Here is a 14,284-nt window from a genome sequence, read left to right on the forward strand (position 1 = left end):
GGTCATCCAAAATACTGTCGCATTGAAGTCCTCTAAGGTTTCTGGAAAAATAAGCACAATGGTCAAAAGCATCGTCGTTACCCTCCGTGTCAACCAGCCAAATTAAACTGATGTTGAAACAAGAAACCTGAAAATGCTCAGAGAGAGCCACACACCAATGAATATTTCATAAGATCATTATAAGCTGCCAGCCTGTCTGCTGAAGAGCGTCATACTCAAGCAGCTCAACGTGCACGACCACCTTCATTCATTTACTTATTTAAGACGATCCATATCTGAAACCAGTAACACATTATAAAACAATAGCACATCATGGGGATAAGAAATTAAATAGATTTACAAAATTGCAGGATTAAATAAAAATGCTTAAGGTAAACCATAATTTTAAAAAAACGTGAGATAAAATGTCAAAATTTTGATTACCATGAATGTTTATTGGCACTAGGCCTACCTTGTCATTATTCTTTTCCTGGAAGAAACGGACTAACAGACAAACTCAGCTCTCACCAACAGGCCTTTACCTCAGCAGACCTTTTGACTGGTCATGGTAGGAAAAGCACAGGTGATGCTATTAATGACGTGTACATGAAAATGTAGAGGGTGAACATACAGTATATCATTTCCTACACATTGAGATCAAAAAACATTTACGCAATTAATATGTAGGTTTTTTTTTCCTACTTATATGTAACATATAAACAATGTTTAAAGAATAAAGTTGCAGGTCTTAAAAAATGAAGAAGTTTAATAATTGTCTAACTTTATTAGTGGACCTCCTCTTCATTCAGTGAGATCAAAGACTTCTACAGTCTGTAATAATCTAAAAGACAAACAGTAGGACTGCCATCTAGTGGACAGAGGAAGCCCTACAACCATTCAGTCTGTGTAGATCTCCCAAATGTCCCAAGAATGTCTCCATTTTAATCTTACGCCCTGTGTGTGACTTGTCCCAATCCCTGTGACAATTAGGTTCAACCAATGAAACCACTTGAATAACTAATTTATATGTGATGGATATCATGAGAATAAATGGCAAATGTGCACACGCACATGGGCGGGCGCGCGCGCATACACACACATACACAAACACTTTTATGTGTTTATTTCTTTCTTCAAGTTACAAGGGAAGCACATTTATTACTTTTTTTGCTCTTAAAAAGTCAGGGATATCTCAGCTTGTATCTTGGAGATAGGGCGTAAAAGACAAAAATAAGAACATTAAAACAAATTATAGGCATCAAATATATGTGTCTCAAATAAAAAATAAAAAAAAAGACAATACACCGTAAATCCAGATGACCCAGGTGGACAGTGGTTTGTTTTTTGTTGTTGCAAATGACAAATGACTGTGACATCATGTAGTCCTAAGATCTACACCAACACATATTTGGTTACCGAGGCTAACTAGAGCCATTTTAACTAGGCTGTTTAACAAATACATTTTTTATGCCATGTCAAAAATACTGTGAAATGCTAGTTTTACCAACCTATGTTCATTCTCAAATGAAGGTTAACCCTCTGGCAAGACAGCTCATATCATTTAAAAAAAAATATAAAAGGGATCATTAATTACACTTTTTAATTATAATCAATTTCTCTCCAAACAATAAGAAATAGACCATTTTAATGGTGATGAACTACGATTCAGATTTTTGTTTCCTTCCAGAAATAACACATAATACAAACTGCAATGTGATGAATGCTTGTTACAAACATGCTTCAAGCCTGTGCTGAAACACATGCCAGTGTACCATCATGAAATTTTACAGTAAATTGTCAATTGCTCTGGTTACACCTCCTCCTCACAGGCGCAAACAAGCGTGTGACCTCTACAGGGTTAAACCAGATCTAAACTTTTTTTTAACTGAATTACAATACTTTTTATAAATCTGTGCCCAAATTTTATTTTGAACTACTCCGAGACTGCCACTCTGGAGTTTGACACTTTGAGGAATATTATTTATTATTTTCTCACTTAACCTTAGTGAAAACTGGCTATCACCAAACCCAGTCTGAGGAGGATTTCCTTGTTTTTTGGGGGGATATATATGAAACTAAACTTGTAGACACAATAGATTTTGGGACCACCCTTTTGGAAAAAAGGCCATCAACAGCATGAAAAAGTAAATGTGACAGTGTTGAACGGCTGAAACAAAGAGCACTTCTGTCTGACAACGTAAATCTTCTTTGATGGGACACATTTGCTTAAGAATGGGGTGCAGGTGGGGAGTCAACCCACAGACAAATATTAAATCTCCTCCATCTTTACAGGACAATTAGTCTTTTAACTAGTGTGTTATAGAAGTATTAAACAATACATTACGATTGGAGTCACCACCCGCAAAGAAAAAAACTAACTATCCCTACGCAAGTCAAACACCTAATATAGTTCAACACAAGCAATAGGCAAAGTTAATAAGTCAATAATTCAACAAGGACCTGGATAATCACCACCAAACCCCACCCGGCCCACAGAGGCCCTGCGCACGGGGCGTCCTCCCCCATTTCTACAGCTCCACAAAGCCCTACACAACTTTACTTCTGTGTCATGCCACAATATACAAAGATAATCAGAGAATGACAAACACTTTCCTAAAACGGAGAGGAAGAGGAGGAGATGGGTGTTTAAGAGGAAAAGCATCAGAATGTTGAGCCTTCTCTTATGATTTCTGCTCAGGGGTCAGTAAAACACAGGTTTTCAAAAAGCTATGATTCTCCCTGGATTCATGCCCCCCACCCACACACGCCCGCACGGGCACACACGCTGTAGCGTTGTGGTGGTTAATGCGTTGGTTGTTTGATGGTGTGTGTGACGTGTCAGCAGGATTGCACAGAGGGCAGTTCTGACAGAGAGGACGTCTGCAGCCACACCAGTCTGTACACGATCAACACATGACCGCACTGTGGTTCTCTGGTCTTCAGCTCCTCTGAAGTGATGATTGTAATGGCAACTCCTTGGGGAGGGGCAGAGTCAAAATTAAAGATGAAAAGGGAAATCCACGCCCTTCTAATTTTGCAGTTGAGACCGCTCAGAAATGGTGGATTGTCATCCTGCAGTCCTGTCTGCGACGGAAAAATGGCCGATGATGCAGTAAAACGTTTAATAAAGACAACAACAACAAAAGAACTTGAGCATGTTATGTCAGTCCTCTGTCCTCAGCCTAGACAAGCAGTGTGAAAGCCTTGATTGAAGCCACCAAAAGATCGTGGAAATGAATGATGCACTCCTTTCTGATCTAAACAGGCTCTCGAGGGCGAAGAGGAGGGTGAAAGTAGTAAGGGTTAATATTCTGCAATATCATACTGCAAATCCTTGTGTAGCAATAAAAATCCTTGTGTTGCTGTAAAAAACTGTCTTGTTTAAATACGAATATAGTACTGAGTTTCTGCTCTTTAGGAAACGACTGTCTGCTGTGAGGCGAAGGGGGCAGGATCTCCCCGTTCACTACAACTCCATGTCCTGAGCCTCGTCCTCCGAAAAGTCTGACATGGAGCTCTCGGAGGAGGAGTCGCCTCCTCCCTCCTCCTGCTCCTTTAGAGCCTCCTCTGTGGCATACTTCTGGATGTACTCTGAAAAAGACACATAAGGCTCTTGATCAATTGCAGTCACAGTGTATAGCCTTTGGAGAAAAAAAAGCTTTTACCATTTAATAAAACAATCTCAACTCAAGGTCCAAAAGTCTCACACGGTCTTCATCAGCAGACTGAGTTATCATCGGACTATCTCCGGAATTAATCTCTTAAAATGAACTTTATGTCCTTTAACTTAAGTCCTTATATGGAAAAGTTTGGACACCTACATTTTCATGACGACTAAGCAAACTTAACCTGTTGATGAAGTACAGTACATGTGATACAAAGTGCGTTTTCATCGACCAGTTTTTACGCACATTTTAATTAGGGCATAAAAATAACAAAATAAATTTCGAAATATCACAAATTCATTTTCATGTTTGACACAGACACACAGACACACAGACACACACACACACACACACACACCGGTCGGAATATAAGACAACCCTGATTAGAAGACGACGCCCATCTTTTCAAGACTCAATTTTGGAAAAATACTTTTTAAAAGCCAAACATTGTTTTCATACAGAAAATAATTTTATAAAGATTCAGATTTTAATAGTACAATTAAGTGTACATCAGTTGCCAAATTCCATTACAAGTAATTGTACAAGTTACAAACAAGTCAGAATATTGCCATCATCATGGTATAAATTGTTTTATATCATATCATATTACAAATCATAGGGCACACATGGCACCGCCCAGAACAAGCGAGTGTGTGGATATTGAGTTTAAAGCTATAGTGCGTAGTTTCTGTCTCCCCCATGAGGAATTCTAAGTAATCACAACAAAATGGTCGGCACGTCCACATAATACAAGCTTTCGGTGAACGCGCATCACCCCCGCCCCTTCGCCACGCAGTTGCTACGTAGCCAAGGAGGACACGGAGGATTGAAAAAAAACATGATGAACTCTTCTGAAAAAGTAATTATCATCACTCGAGTTTCTGTGCAGGGAAATTGCCAAACCCCACTATCTTCTGAACAGAGCCATACTGAGAAATACAGAGAGAGTTGTGTGGAGCTGATCGTTGTAATTAGCTTCGTAGCAACTCATTTGGCAATGGCTTGAATGTAACGAATGCTCATTATTATAAAGAAGTTACGCACTAAAGCTCGAAATCATTTAGTCAGCTGATAATTTCACAAATCCTTAGTCCTCAGCAAATGAAATTTACTAATTAAAAATGAGTAAAATTAATACTTTTGTTAAAATATAACCTGTAATTAATATTCACATGCACACATAGCTTCTGCAGTATTAATAATAATGTGGTCTGTTCTATGATCTAAACTACTGGAAATACAAACTCTGAATTTGAATTGCAAGTCGCAACCATGTACTGACATGACATGACCTATGAGTATGTTTGGACTTGAACAACGTGTGTTGAATCCTTTTAACTTAAGAAGCTACAGAAGCTCCTTGGAAAAATCACAGTTACATTCTGGAATTGCACAAGATCTTGTTAAAGAAATTGCATAGCCCCTAAATGCAGAAATACAGAGTAAACAGGCATACTAACCACTAACTATATACGTTTTTTTGTATCTCAACCTCTCATCCACTTCAGATTTTCAACGTTAAACCCTGGTGTGCTACCTTTGATCTTGTGTTTATAATCCTCCGGCCGGTGTAAGTACATGGCAGCTGCATCCCCGTTCAGAGGATCGATGGGGTTGGGGTAGGCGAGCAGCTGAGGGAGGAACGACTCAAAGATGTTGGTGAGGTCTGGCGGATGTGGGGAGAAAGATCAGTCAGTACAGAGAACAAAGCTAGATTGAAATATACAATGAAACTGAGTCATGTGTGTAGCTACAACATGACATGATCCAGTAGAGGTCTCTCTTGCAATGAAAATGTTCAAGTCAAACAGCTGTACGACTGTAAAGTTGTATTGGTTTTTGGTCAGAAGTTTTCAATTACAGCACTTAAAAGTGTGAGTAAAGACAGACAAGTTACTGGACTAATTTCACTGTCATCTGTAGCAACTTCAACACTGCTGTCTGTCTGTATATATATATATATATATATACATATATACATACACACACTGTAATGTAGCAAAAAGAATTACAACAGATTACATGGAACACTGTCTATACAGGAAGCGTAGCAGCACTTTAGCAGAGCAGCAGCTTCAGGGCACCGTCTACACAGGATGTGTTCAGGCACTATATTGAGTGTATGTCACCTGCAAACGGGAATATAGGCAATATGAAGATTTTACCATCATTTTTGTGTATGTGAATAAACCGTCAACAGCTCCAGCTGAGGATGACCTTTTTGTCAGCCTCAAACAACTTTCCGATATATAGTTAATAATAAGGGGTGGCAGTAGTGCAGTCCGTAGGGAGTTAGGTTGGGAACCGGAGGGGCGCTGGTTCAAGACCCCGTACAGAGTGTGGACTGGTAGTTGGTCCGTTTGGGGCGCCAGCCGTCGCAGCCTGCCCCTTCACTCTGACATCCCTCCATTTGTGCATGTGTTTTTGTGTATTTCAGTGTAGTGTGTTATAACAACAGAGTGACTTTTTTATTGTTTAATTCCCCTCTGGGATCAATTCAAAGTATAAATTATACAAGTACTGGATTTTGTTAGGGATAAATATAAGTGACATATTTTGAAACTCACTACATTCAATAATATAATGATATGGTTTTCAAAATCATGATGATACCTCAATCAAGGTTTAAACAAGATTATCTACTGCATTCTTGCATTTGTTCAGTCTGTTAGTCATCAGAGCTAAAGATTATCATCTGCCCTAACTGCTCATTATACCGGTGTCACACCGCCCCAGCAAAATACGCAACCACCTATCAAGGTGTTTTCACATGCACAACAAACGTCTAGCTGAGAGAAACAAATCAACATAGTTGTCCCTCTTCAGCTGTGATAAATCTCACACCTCTTACGCTCTCTATCGTTAAAACAAAGATGGTGTTTAATTTTAAAACTATTTCCATTAAAGTGTTCATATTATGCTTTTTGCCCTTCCTTTTGTGTTATTTATCTTTATAGGTTTACAAAGTGAAAATTCACCCCAAAAGGCAGTTATCATCTCCAACAGAAAACAGCTACACCAAACAGCTCTATTGTAGTCCAGCCTTTGTCCCGTGATGAACGTTGTAACACAGGTTATAATGCTAGCCTAGCTGCTAGCTGCTAGCATGGCACGCCCTCATACTTTGCTTCTGACTGTCTGGTTGTCCTTCCCTAGCTACTACGCATGTGCAACTCCCAACAAAGATGGAACAGAAGTGAGATGCCTCACTCTGTAGGTTAAATGGAGAGCTCAACACACAGGGTGAAAAGAGGAGCTGCAGCAATGTGCAGTACAACAACAATATGGTGTTTTTTGAAAATCAAACTATGTAAACCTATTCTGGTACAACCTCTAAAATACAATAATGAACCTGAAAATGTGCATAATATGAGAATTTTAAGTCACTTTTTGAAACAGTAACGTACTGTTGAGATAACTTTTCAATACGACTCACAACTTGATCAAATGAACTAGGAGTTAAAAGCCCAATGACTCCAATGTAAACTTAAATCTGGACACTATTAGATAGAGGTAGCCAAGAGTGTTACATTCATAGTAAAATTAACAAAGTGAGAAAAATACCCTCCAGATGAGCATGTTTATCAGGTTCCTTTCAGCTTCAGGAACTTCTTATCTATCAGTGCTCAATGCACGACCTCGATACAGGCAGCAGTTATCACTAAATTGTAAGACGATTAAACTGCTTAAAGCAGCACTGTACAGGTTTAAGCTGCTCGCTTTGTGTCTTTTTTTATTGGTTATTACAGTAAGTCAGTTAATCCAAGTAACCACGGAAACTACATAAAGCTGTCACAATGAGAACTGTGGCTGTGACTTACCGTAGAGAGCTGTCCATGTCTGGTTAATGACATCTAAACACACGGTTCCTGACCTGAAAAAGAAACAACACTTTGAGAATAACATAATCGCCCAGCGGAGGTTGTCCAAGCAAAGCAGGGGGGTTGGGTGACCTGAACGGAAAACAAAACATCAGCTTCTCCTCAATGTAATACTATGAATCTTTTTTTCACTCCAAACATTGAGGATATGCTTCATGCAACAATTAGAACTATGAAATGATTTACACACCCACACACACACCCACACACCCACACCCACACCCACACACACACACACACAAGGTTGTTGCTATTAAAATCAATTCACTCTTTGTCATGTTAACTGGTTAAATTAGAATAAAGCAATATATAGAAAGCAATACAATCACTGCAAAGTGATATCTAAAATACTGTAGGCGCCACTTACGCTTCATCAATGTTGGGATGAAAGATTTTATTCATGAACCCTGTGAACAACAAAGAAGCAGGTTTTAATCATTGCAGAATAAGATTTAACATGGACATTGCAAGGCGTCATTACAACACTTCTACTACTTAATTCCTACCTATTGATGGTGATTTGAAGGGGTATTTATCTGGCAGGTCCACTCTGACCTTCCACACACCACCTTCATACGACGCTGAAAAGAAAATAACAATATACTCAATTGAAAAACATGTCTAAACTTTATCCAGTATGTTAAAATTACATTTTTAAACTTAGTAACACTGGATGTTGATTAAATGTACAGTATGCTGGTAAAATGCTGGTCAATGAGGGGAGAATCAATTTGAAAAACCTACATCCAGGTGGTCCGTGGAACTTCACCACAAACTCATTCAGTCCGCTAAGGATGGTGACCTCATGCTTGCTCTCAATGCTGACGTCTGGTTAAGGAAAAAGGTGAACCCGAAATACGAGAGGCACAGCATTCAAACACAAGTTCAACAGAAATAGATCAAAAACAGGCTGAAAAGTGCCTCTTTCTCTCTCTGTGAACTTCTCCGAGCAGAAGTGAAACATTGGATGGTGAGCCATGGCAGTGAGATCATTAATGCAGTGTTGGACAAACTCAACCAACAGACACCAAAACAACTTCACACTCAGCACAGGCTATCATCTTTATCAAACATGGAAAAGATCACAACTAGCACTTAAGACTACAGATGATACTAATGATCCCACCGTCACTTTTCTTTACAAACAGGATGGGGCAAAACTTCAAGTGTCCAACCCAAACTATTACTCCCTATAAAACACACTCATGTGCTGCCTTCAGCCAGCTGAGCTGTGGGGAAGACTGATGTGAATTTGTATCCGTTTTGCTGGTAACTACAGCTGGAGACGATGTGAGGTGATTTGGGTGGGAAGAATGTGTCAAAATCACAGCTTGTGGTGACAGAAAGAGACACAAAACCAAGCCCACTGTCTGACAGCAATACAGAAAGGTTGGGCGCATTCAGTCAACGACTATGTGAATCTGACACAATGACAGATGGAGAAGAAAAAAACCCACTAAAACCCCACAAGTGAACTGTTCATCATCCTTTCAGAAAACCCTCTGTCATTTCTACCAATAACAATCGAGGTAATGCCAAACTGCTGGAGCACAAGTAACAACACAGCTAGATAGCTTGTGAGGAGGCAAAATAACTGTAAAACAGAGGTTTGAAAAGCTTAGTCACTCAGTGGAAAAAAAGTGTTCGCGAACCACTGAGCAAGAAGACAAGAGTAGCTCTAAATTTTATTTGACGCAGTAGCATGTGTGAAATGTGCTTTTCTCTCTTATCTGCAGTAGACTTAATGGCTATATTTTTGGTCCAGCTTAATGTACATGTGTTGGACGTATCTAACATATTTGATTTAAAGACACAACATAAAACTATGTATTGCATCTCCTGTTAAACTGTTCTACATTTAGGATTGGAAACTGCAAGAGGAAGAACTGATGTTTCCGAACGTGTTTTTCCTGGGCGACCCCCACTATCTATTCTTATATTTCTCATCCATACTTAATAATGGCATCAATAAAACAATAAGCTTTATTAGTGCTTTTCCTTTGTTTGCATCTTTTTATAGACGTGACTGTCCAAAAACAAATCATGACTTGGGACCTAAATACTCTGCACATAAAACTATTTTTATTCACTAATAGCATCTGAGGTTTAAGGTTTTTAAAAATGGTAACCTTAACACACTAAATTATAGATAACTAAAGCTATACTCACTAAACAAGCAGTCTTAAGCATGATTATTTTTATTTTCAAATTAAATTAAAAATAATTCTGGTAAATGAACTAATCGGTTAGTCTATAAAATGTCAGAAATAGTGAAAAATCCTCATTACAATTTCCCAGACCCTAATGTGATATTTTCAAATAACTTGTTTTGACTGACCAAAAGTCCAAACTCCCAAAATATTTAGTTTAAAAAATAAAAACTGCAAAAAACAGGAAACATTTAGAAACTGGAACCAACAAGTGTAGAAGAACAGCGGAAGAATTTTCTTTTGATCGACTAATGAATTACACAACTATCTTATTGTTTGAGCGCTAGTTGTCCGTCAGTACATTGCTCAGTACTGGATGTTCCCAGCCCATGTCCCTGCATGTGCCCCGTAAAGCATGCTTGTTGTTCCTCGATCAGCTGTGTGTGAAGCCCCGCCCTCCCACCATGTTCCGGATGGTAACAGGCTGACCAATCAGAGAGCAACATCTAGCTGCAGGACAAAAACAAAACAATTCAGCTCACGCTGTCAGAAATCCTTTCATGCAAACTTCAGCTGATAACTGCAAATAATTTGAAATAATACAAAAACAATATGCATTCGACGATTACTTATTACAAGAATACTACACCAGCCAGCTGTAAACTAATTAAAAAAGATAACATCATGTAACATCAGACTGTTGGGAGAAAAAAATGTAATTAACATTGTAACATTTAGTTTTCTTCTTTTTTAGCATAATTCAAATTCGATCAAATTATAGTTTTGGCTTATTATTCTTTACTGTATAATTTGTGGTAAACACGCCAACCGTGACTATGACTATTATTCCCTCTGAAAACAATTGGTGTTTTCTGCAATTCGCAAGATTAGTGTTTGTATTTGGGAAAAAAATCAAAAAGCACAAAATGTCAAAATCTAATTCCTGTGTTCTCAAACGTTAATTAATGTAGTCGGACTGGCATTTGTCGAAGATCGTCTCTGTTACGCTACATCGACCTTATTTGTTCTCACTGTGTGTTAGCATGCTACACGGCTAGCTGCCTTGACATTAACGTTACTAAATCATGAACAAATAAATATGTCTTTCCAAAGCAGCGTCTCCAACATGTAAAACGGTATTCTTTAATCCTTCACATTGTGTTGTCAGTCCGGTGGGACCACTTATTATTGACCAACAGGCTAACTTCGCCTCAGAGCTAAGGCTAACAACGGCACATTGCGTAAGATTCCGTGGTTGATGCAAACAAGAGCATTGCTAACACATAGCAAGCTAACGCTGGCTAAGAGGCGAGTTCACAAACCTTAAACGTATGGTCAAATTCCTCGCTATTCTACTAACTAAACAGTGAGCTAGCTAGCTAGCTAGCTAACGTATGCCAACCTACAGAATCTGACGTTAGTCACAGAGCTAACGTTAACGTTATCCATTAACATCAACGTGTTTAGCGTTACACACTTTTAACCGAATCTATTAATACCACAGAGCTAGTAGCAACATTAATATAAATTAGTATCAGCCATCAGGAACAAATGTTGTATTTAATCAACACTAACGTTAGATAGCTGACAATTATTATAAAACAGGCCTATTTGATTTTGGCTTGTTGTTTTATGTTCAGAAAAGGATACAGTTTCACCACGTCGGTATCCATTCGCCTCTTGCCCGGACTTGGAGACGACATTTTTGTATTCCTTTCAGAAGTGATCTAAAGATACTGCGGCGATCACACTACCTCGATTTTCCAGCTTGAAAATACCTACAATCCGTCTGGACTTTGTCAACAGCCTTCCCACAATGTCCACAAACAAGATCCTTGCTGCAACATCGCCTACTTTTCTCTCAGTGGATCTTCAGTGTTTGTGTCCTGTCCTGAAGACTGCCAGTGACCAGCCTAAGGAGAGGAGGGGTTCGGGTATAGACGTACACTCTACAGAACACAATTTACACTATTAGAGTGCTATTTTATAACAGTGAATAAACAAGCTGTAATCGTTCCTACAAAGTTAGAAGTCCACATTTAAATATTAGATGTGTTCCTGACTTGTTTTTTGGTGAGGCTGGTCATAGTACCCAAAGATAAAGTGCGTGCCTTTCTATCCTGCCTACATCTATGATGAAATTAGCATCGAAAGGCTGAAAGACGCACTTTAGGCCAAAGTTGTGTTTCTTCACAGGCACTGTGTCCACTAATGATATGAATCATAAAGATGAACAGTTAATGAGTTATTTTAGCCTTTATTTTTGTAAATATAGCCAACATTACTTGGTGAAGAAATACTTGGACCATAGTCAGAACAGGGATAAAAGACACCTAGCTACAACTAATGTAGCCCACCAATGAACCAAAACAGTAAGCTCCTGCAATACAGTCATTGTTCATGCAGGTTATAATGTCCAGGCTTTTTTGTTGAAACTGTTTCAGATAAGTAAAGATTTATATAGAGAGCATATATGTGTGTTCATGGTCATTTTGGAGAATAACGTTTGTGCTGCAGTTGCACTGTATTATAATTAAAGGCGTTTTCTAATATCGCCCTTCATTCATATGCAATTAAATGCGTTCCCATCTGGAGTAAAGAATAAAACTAAACAAACTGACCAGGTGTACCAAAGTGAACAATAAAACAAAAAAGAGAAATCACGTTCCATCCAGCCCTTTTCAATCCCACTCACAGTGTTTATTCTCATCACACATCTCAAAAGATAAAGCTAGTGAAAATTAGTGAATAATATTACACTGATCAAAAAAGGACCACAAACAACTCGGACTTCAGCCTTCAGCCTTCTTAACTGCCCACATGTAAAGTTGCGTGACTGCATCTTGCATTGTTGTGACACTATCACAGTGACACAATCTCAGACAGACAGACATATGAATACCTGGTTAAATACTAAATCCACTCTGTCTCCAGGACTACATTTTGCCATTTGGACACACACATATACACACACACACACACACACACACACACACACACACACACACACACACACACACACACACAGGTAAAACCTAAGGTAAAAACAATAACAGCATCGCTGTCACAGGAACATAGGCTTTGACAGTAGTCCATCTTCGTGAAGTACACAAAGGACGTTGTTAATTTATTGTCTTTGTGATGGAAAAAAATCTGCCTTCTATTTTATCCAAACACATTTTCCTAGGGCTACTCCTAATAGAATGAGTTCAACATAATGATTTAAAGTCAATGAGCTCAGGTCAGCTGCAACAGTGTGTGTGTGAGTGTAAATCAGAGATTAATCAATTAGTCAATTGGTAGTCAACTATTAAATCAATCGCCAACTAATTTGATAATCAATTTATCGTTTAAAAAAAAATCCAGCTTCTTAAATGTAATTTTTTTTTTTTTTTGGACAAAACAAGACATCCGAGGACGTCATGTTGGGCTTTGGGACACACTAATGGGCATTTTTCACCATTTTCTGACATTTAATAGACCAAACAACTAATCGATTAATCAAGGAAAATATCAACAGATTAATCAAAAATTAAAATAATCGTTAGTGACAGCCCTACACTGTACATATGTAAACACTTAGGCATGTAAAAACACACTTGAGATTAATGAAAAGTAAATTTTCCATGTCACATAGGTCTGGTTTCAGGTCCCTCGCTTGTCATACAATGACAACAAGTTAAAATCCTTTGTTTTCCTCCATGTGAAGCCTAGAAGAGAGCCATGCATGTGACAGAAACAAATGTAGTACAGAGTGCACCACTTGGCTTGATATTATTAAGCTGTATACTGTAAGTTCCCTATCATTACTTGATAAAGTGGTATACACCAGCAGCTGCTCTTCTTTTGAGTTACCAGAAGTGTCTCTGCTCTTTGTCATGCTGTAAGTATTTGTGTGCACTGGAGTGTGTACATTTCTGTGTTTGTGTATTCAGGGGATTGCAGATTTGTAATGGAGTCACCCTCGTCAGCGTCTGTCCACCACATTGCTCAACCCATACCAAATTGCATTGACATGACAAAGGTGCCAGTTAATGAGACTGTGAAACAGAGTTACACTTATTTCAAGTCAGATCCATCATTTAATACCAGAAAATGACTATAGGCCTTCTATGTTCCCAGATCAATATAAAATAGTACTTTGTAAGGCCTATTTTACATGGCAGATTTAAATAATATCATTCAGAATCTCTAAATTCATGGACAAACAAAATTCCTGAATATAGGGCCTCCCCCAGTCAAACTAATCACTTTGGATGAGATGGTATCAAGTGATGACCTCCACTAATCTAACTAGGTCACTTGAATGAACCAAAGTTGTCAACTCATCTCCAGTTTAATCTCATTAACACAGCTGCAGCTCATTGTTCAGAAATGTCATTACTGTCAGTGACATTTAACTTTGTGATTTTAACTGTGCACAATTGTGTTTTAAAATGTATCATACTGTATGTTTTATGTAAAGCACTGTGATTTTTATCTTTGAAAACGCTACATAAATACATTTTACTTACTTATTTAATTATTGACTTACTTCATAGACTGCTTCATTGCCTACTCCCTTTCAGTCTAATTAGAGGAATTCAGTCGCTTTCATAGGAATTATTTG

At 38.4% G+C, this 14,284-nt stretch overlaps 1 protein-coding gene across 1 annotated transcript; it reads right to left on the reverse strand.

Annotated features, from left to right (window-relative positions):
* Positions 1-1,097: 1,097 nt before the first annotated feature.
* Positions 1,098-11,597, reverse strand: LOC116694651 (ubiquitin-conjugating enzyme E2 H). Its single transcript, XM_032524448.1, has 7 exons — positions 11,326-11,597; positions 8,270-8,346; positions 8,032-8,106; positions 7,893-7,932; positions 7,466-7,518; positions 5,182-5,310; positions 1,098-3,570 (listed from the first exon to the last, which is right to left on the reverse strand). The coding sequence occupies exons 1-7, from the start codon at positions 11,376-11,378 to the stop codon at positions 3,446-3,448; spliced, it is 552 nt and encodes a 183-aa protein (XP_032380339.1). The 5' UTR covers positions 11,379-11,597; the 3' UTR covers positions 1,098-3,445.
* Between the last annotated feature and the right edge of the window lie 2,687 nt (positions 11,598-14,284).

Source organism: Etheostoma spectabile, chromosome 8 (genome assembly GCF_008692095.1).
Source record: "Etheostoma spectabile isolate EspeVRDwgs_2016 chromosome 8, UIUC_Espe_1.0, whole genome shotgun sequence".
NCBI classification, from domain to species: Eukaryota; Metazoa; Chordata; class Actinopteri; order Perciformes; family Percidae; genus Etheostoma; species Etheostoma spectabile.

Coding starts and splice junctions, on each gene's coding strand:
- LOC116694651 (XM_032524448.1), bottom strand. CDS start 11,378: ATGTCGTCTCCAAGTCCGGGCAAGAGGCGAATGGATACCGACGTGGTG. Junction 7,933..8,031: donor CTTCAAATCACCATCAATAG/GTAGGAATTAAG, acceptor TGTTGTTCACAG/GGTTCATGAATAAAATCTTT. Junction 7,519..7,892: donor CATCCCAACATTGATGAAGC/GTAAGTGGCGCC, acceptor TTTCTTTTTCAG/GTCAGGAACCGTGTGTTTAG.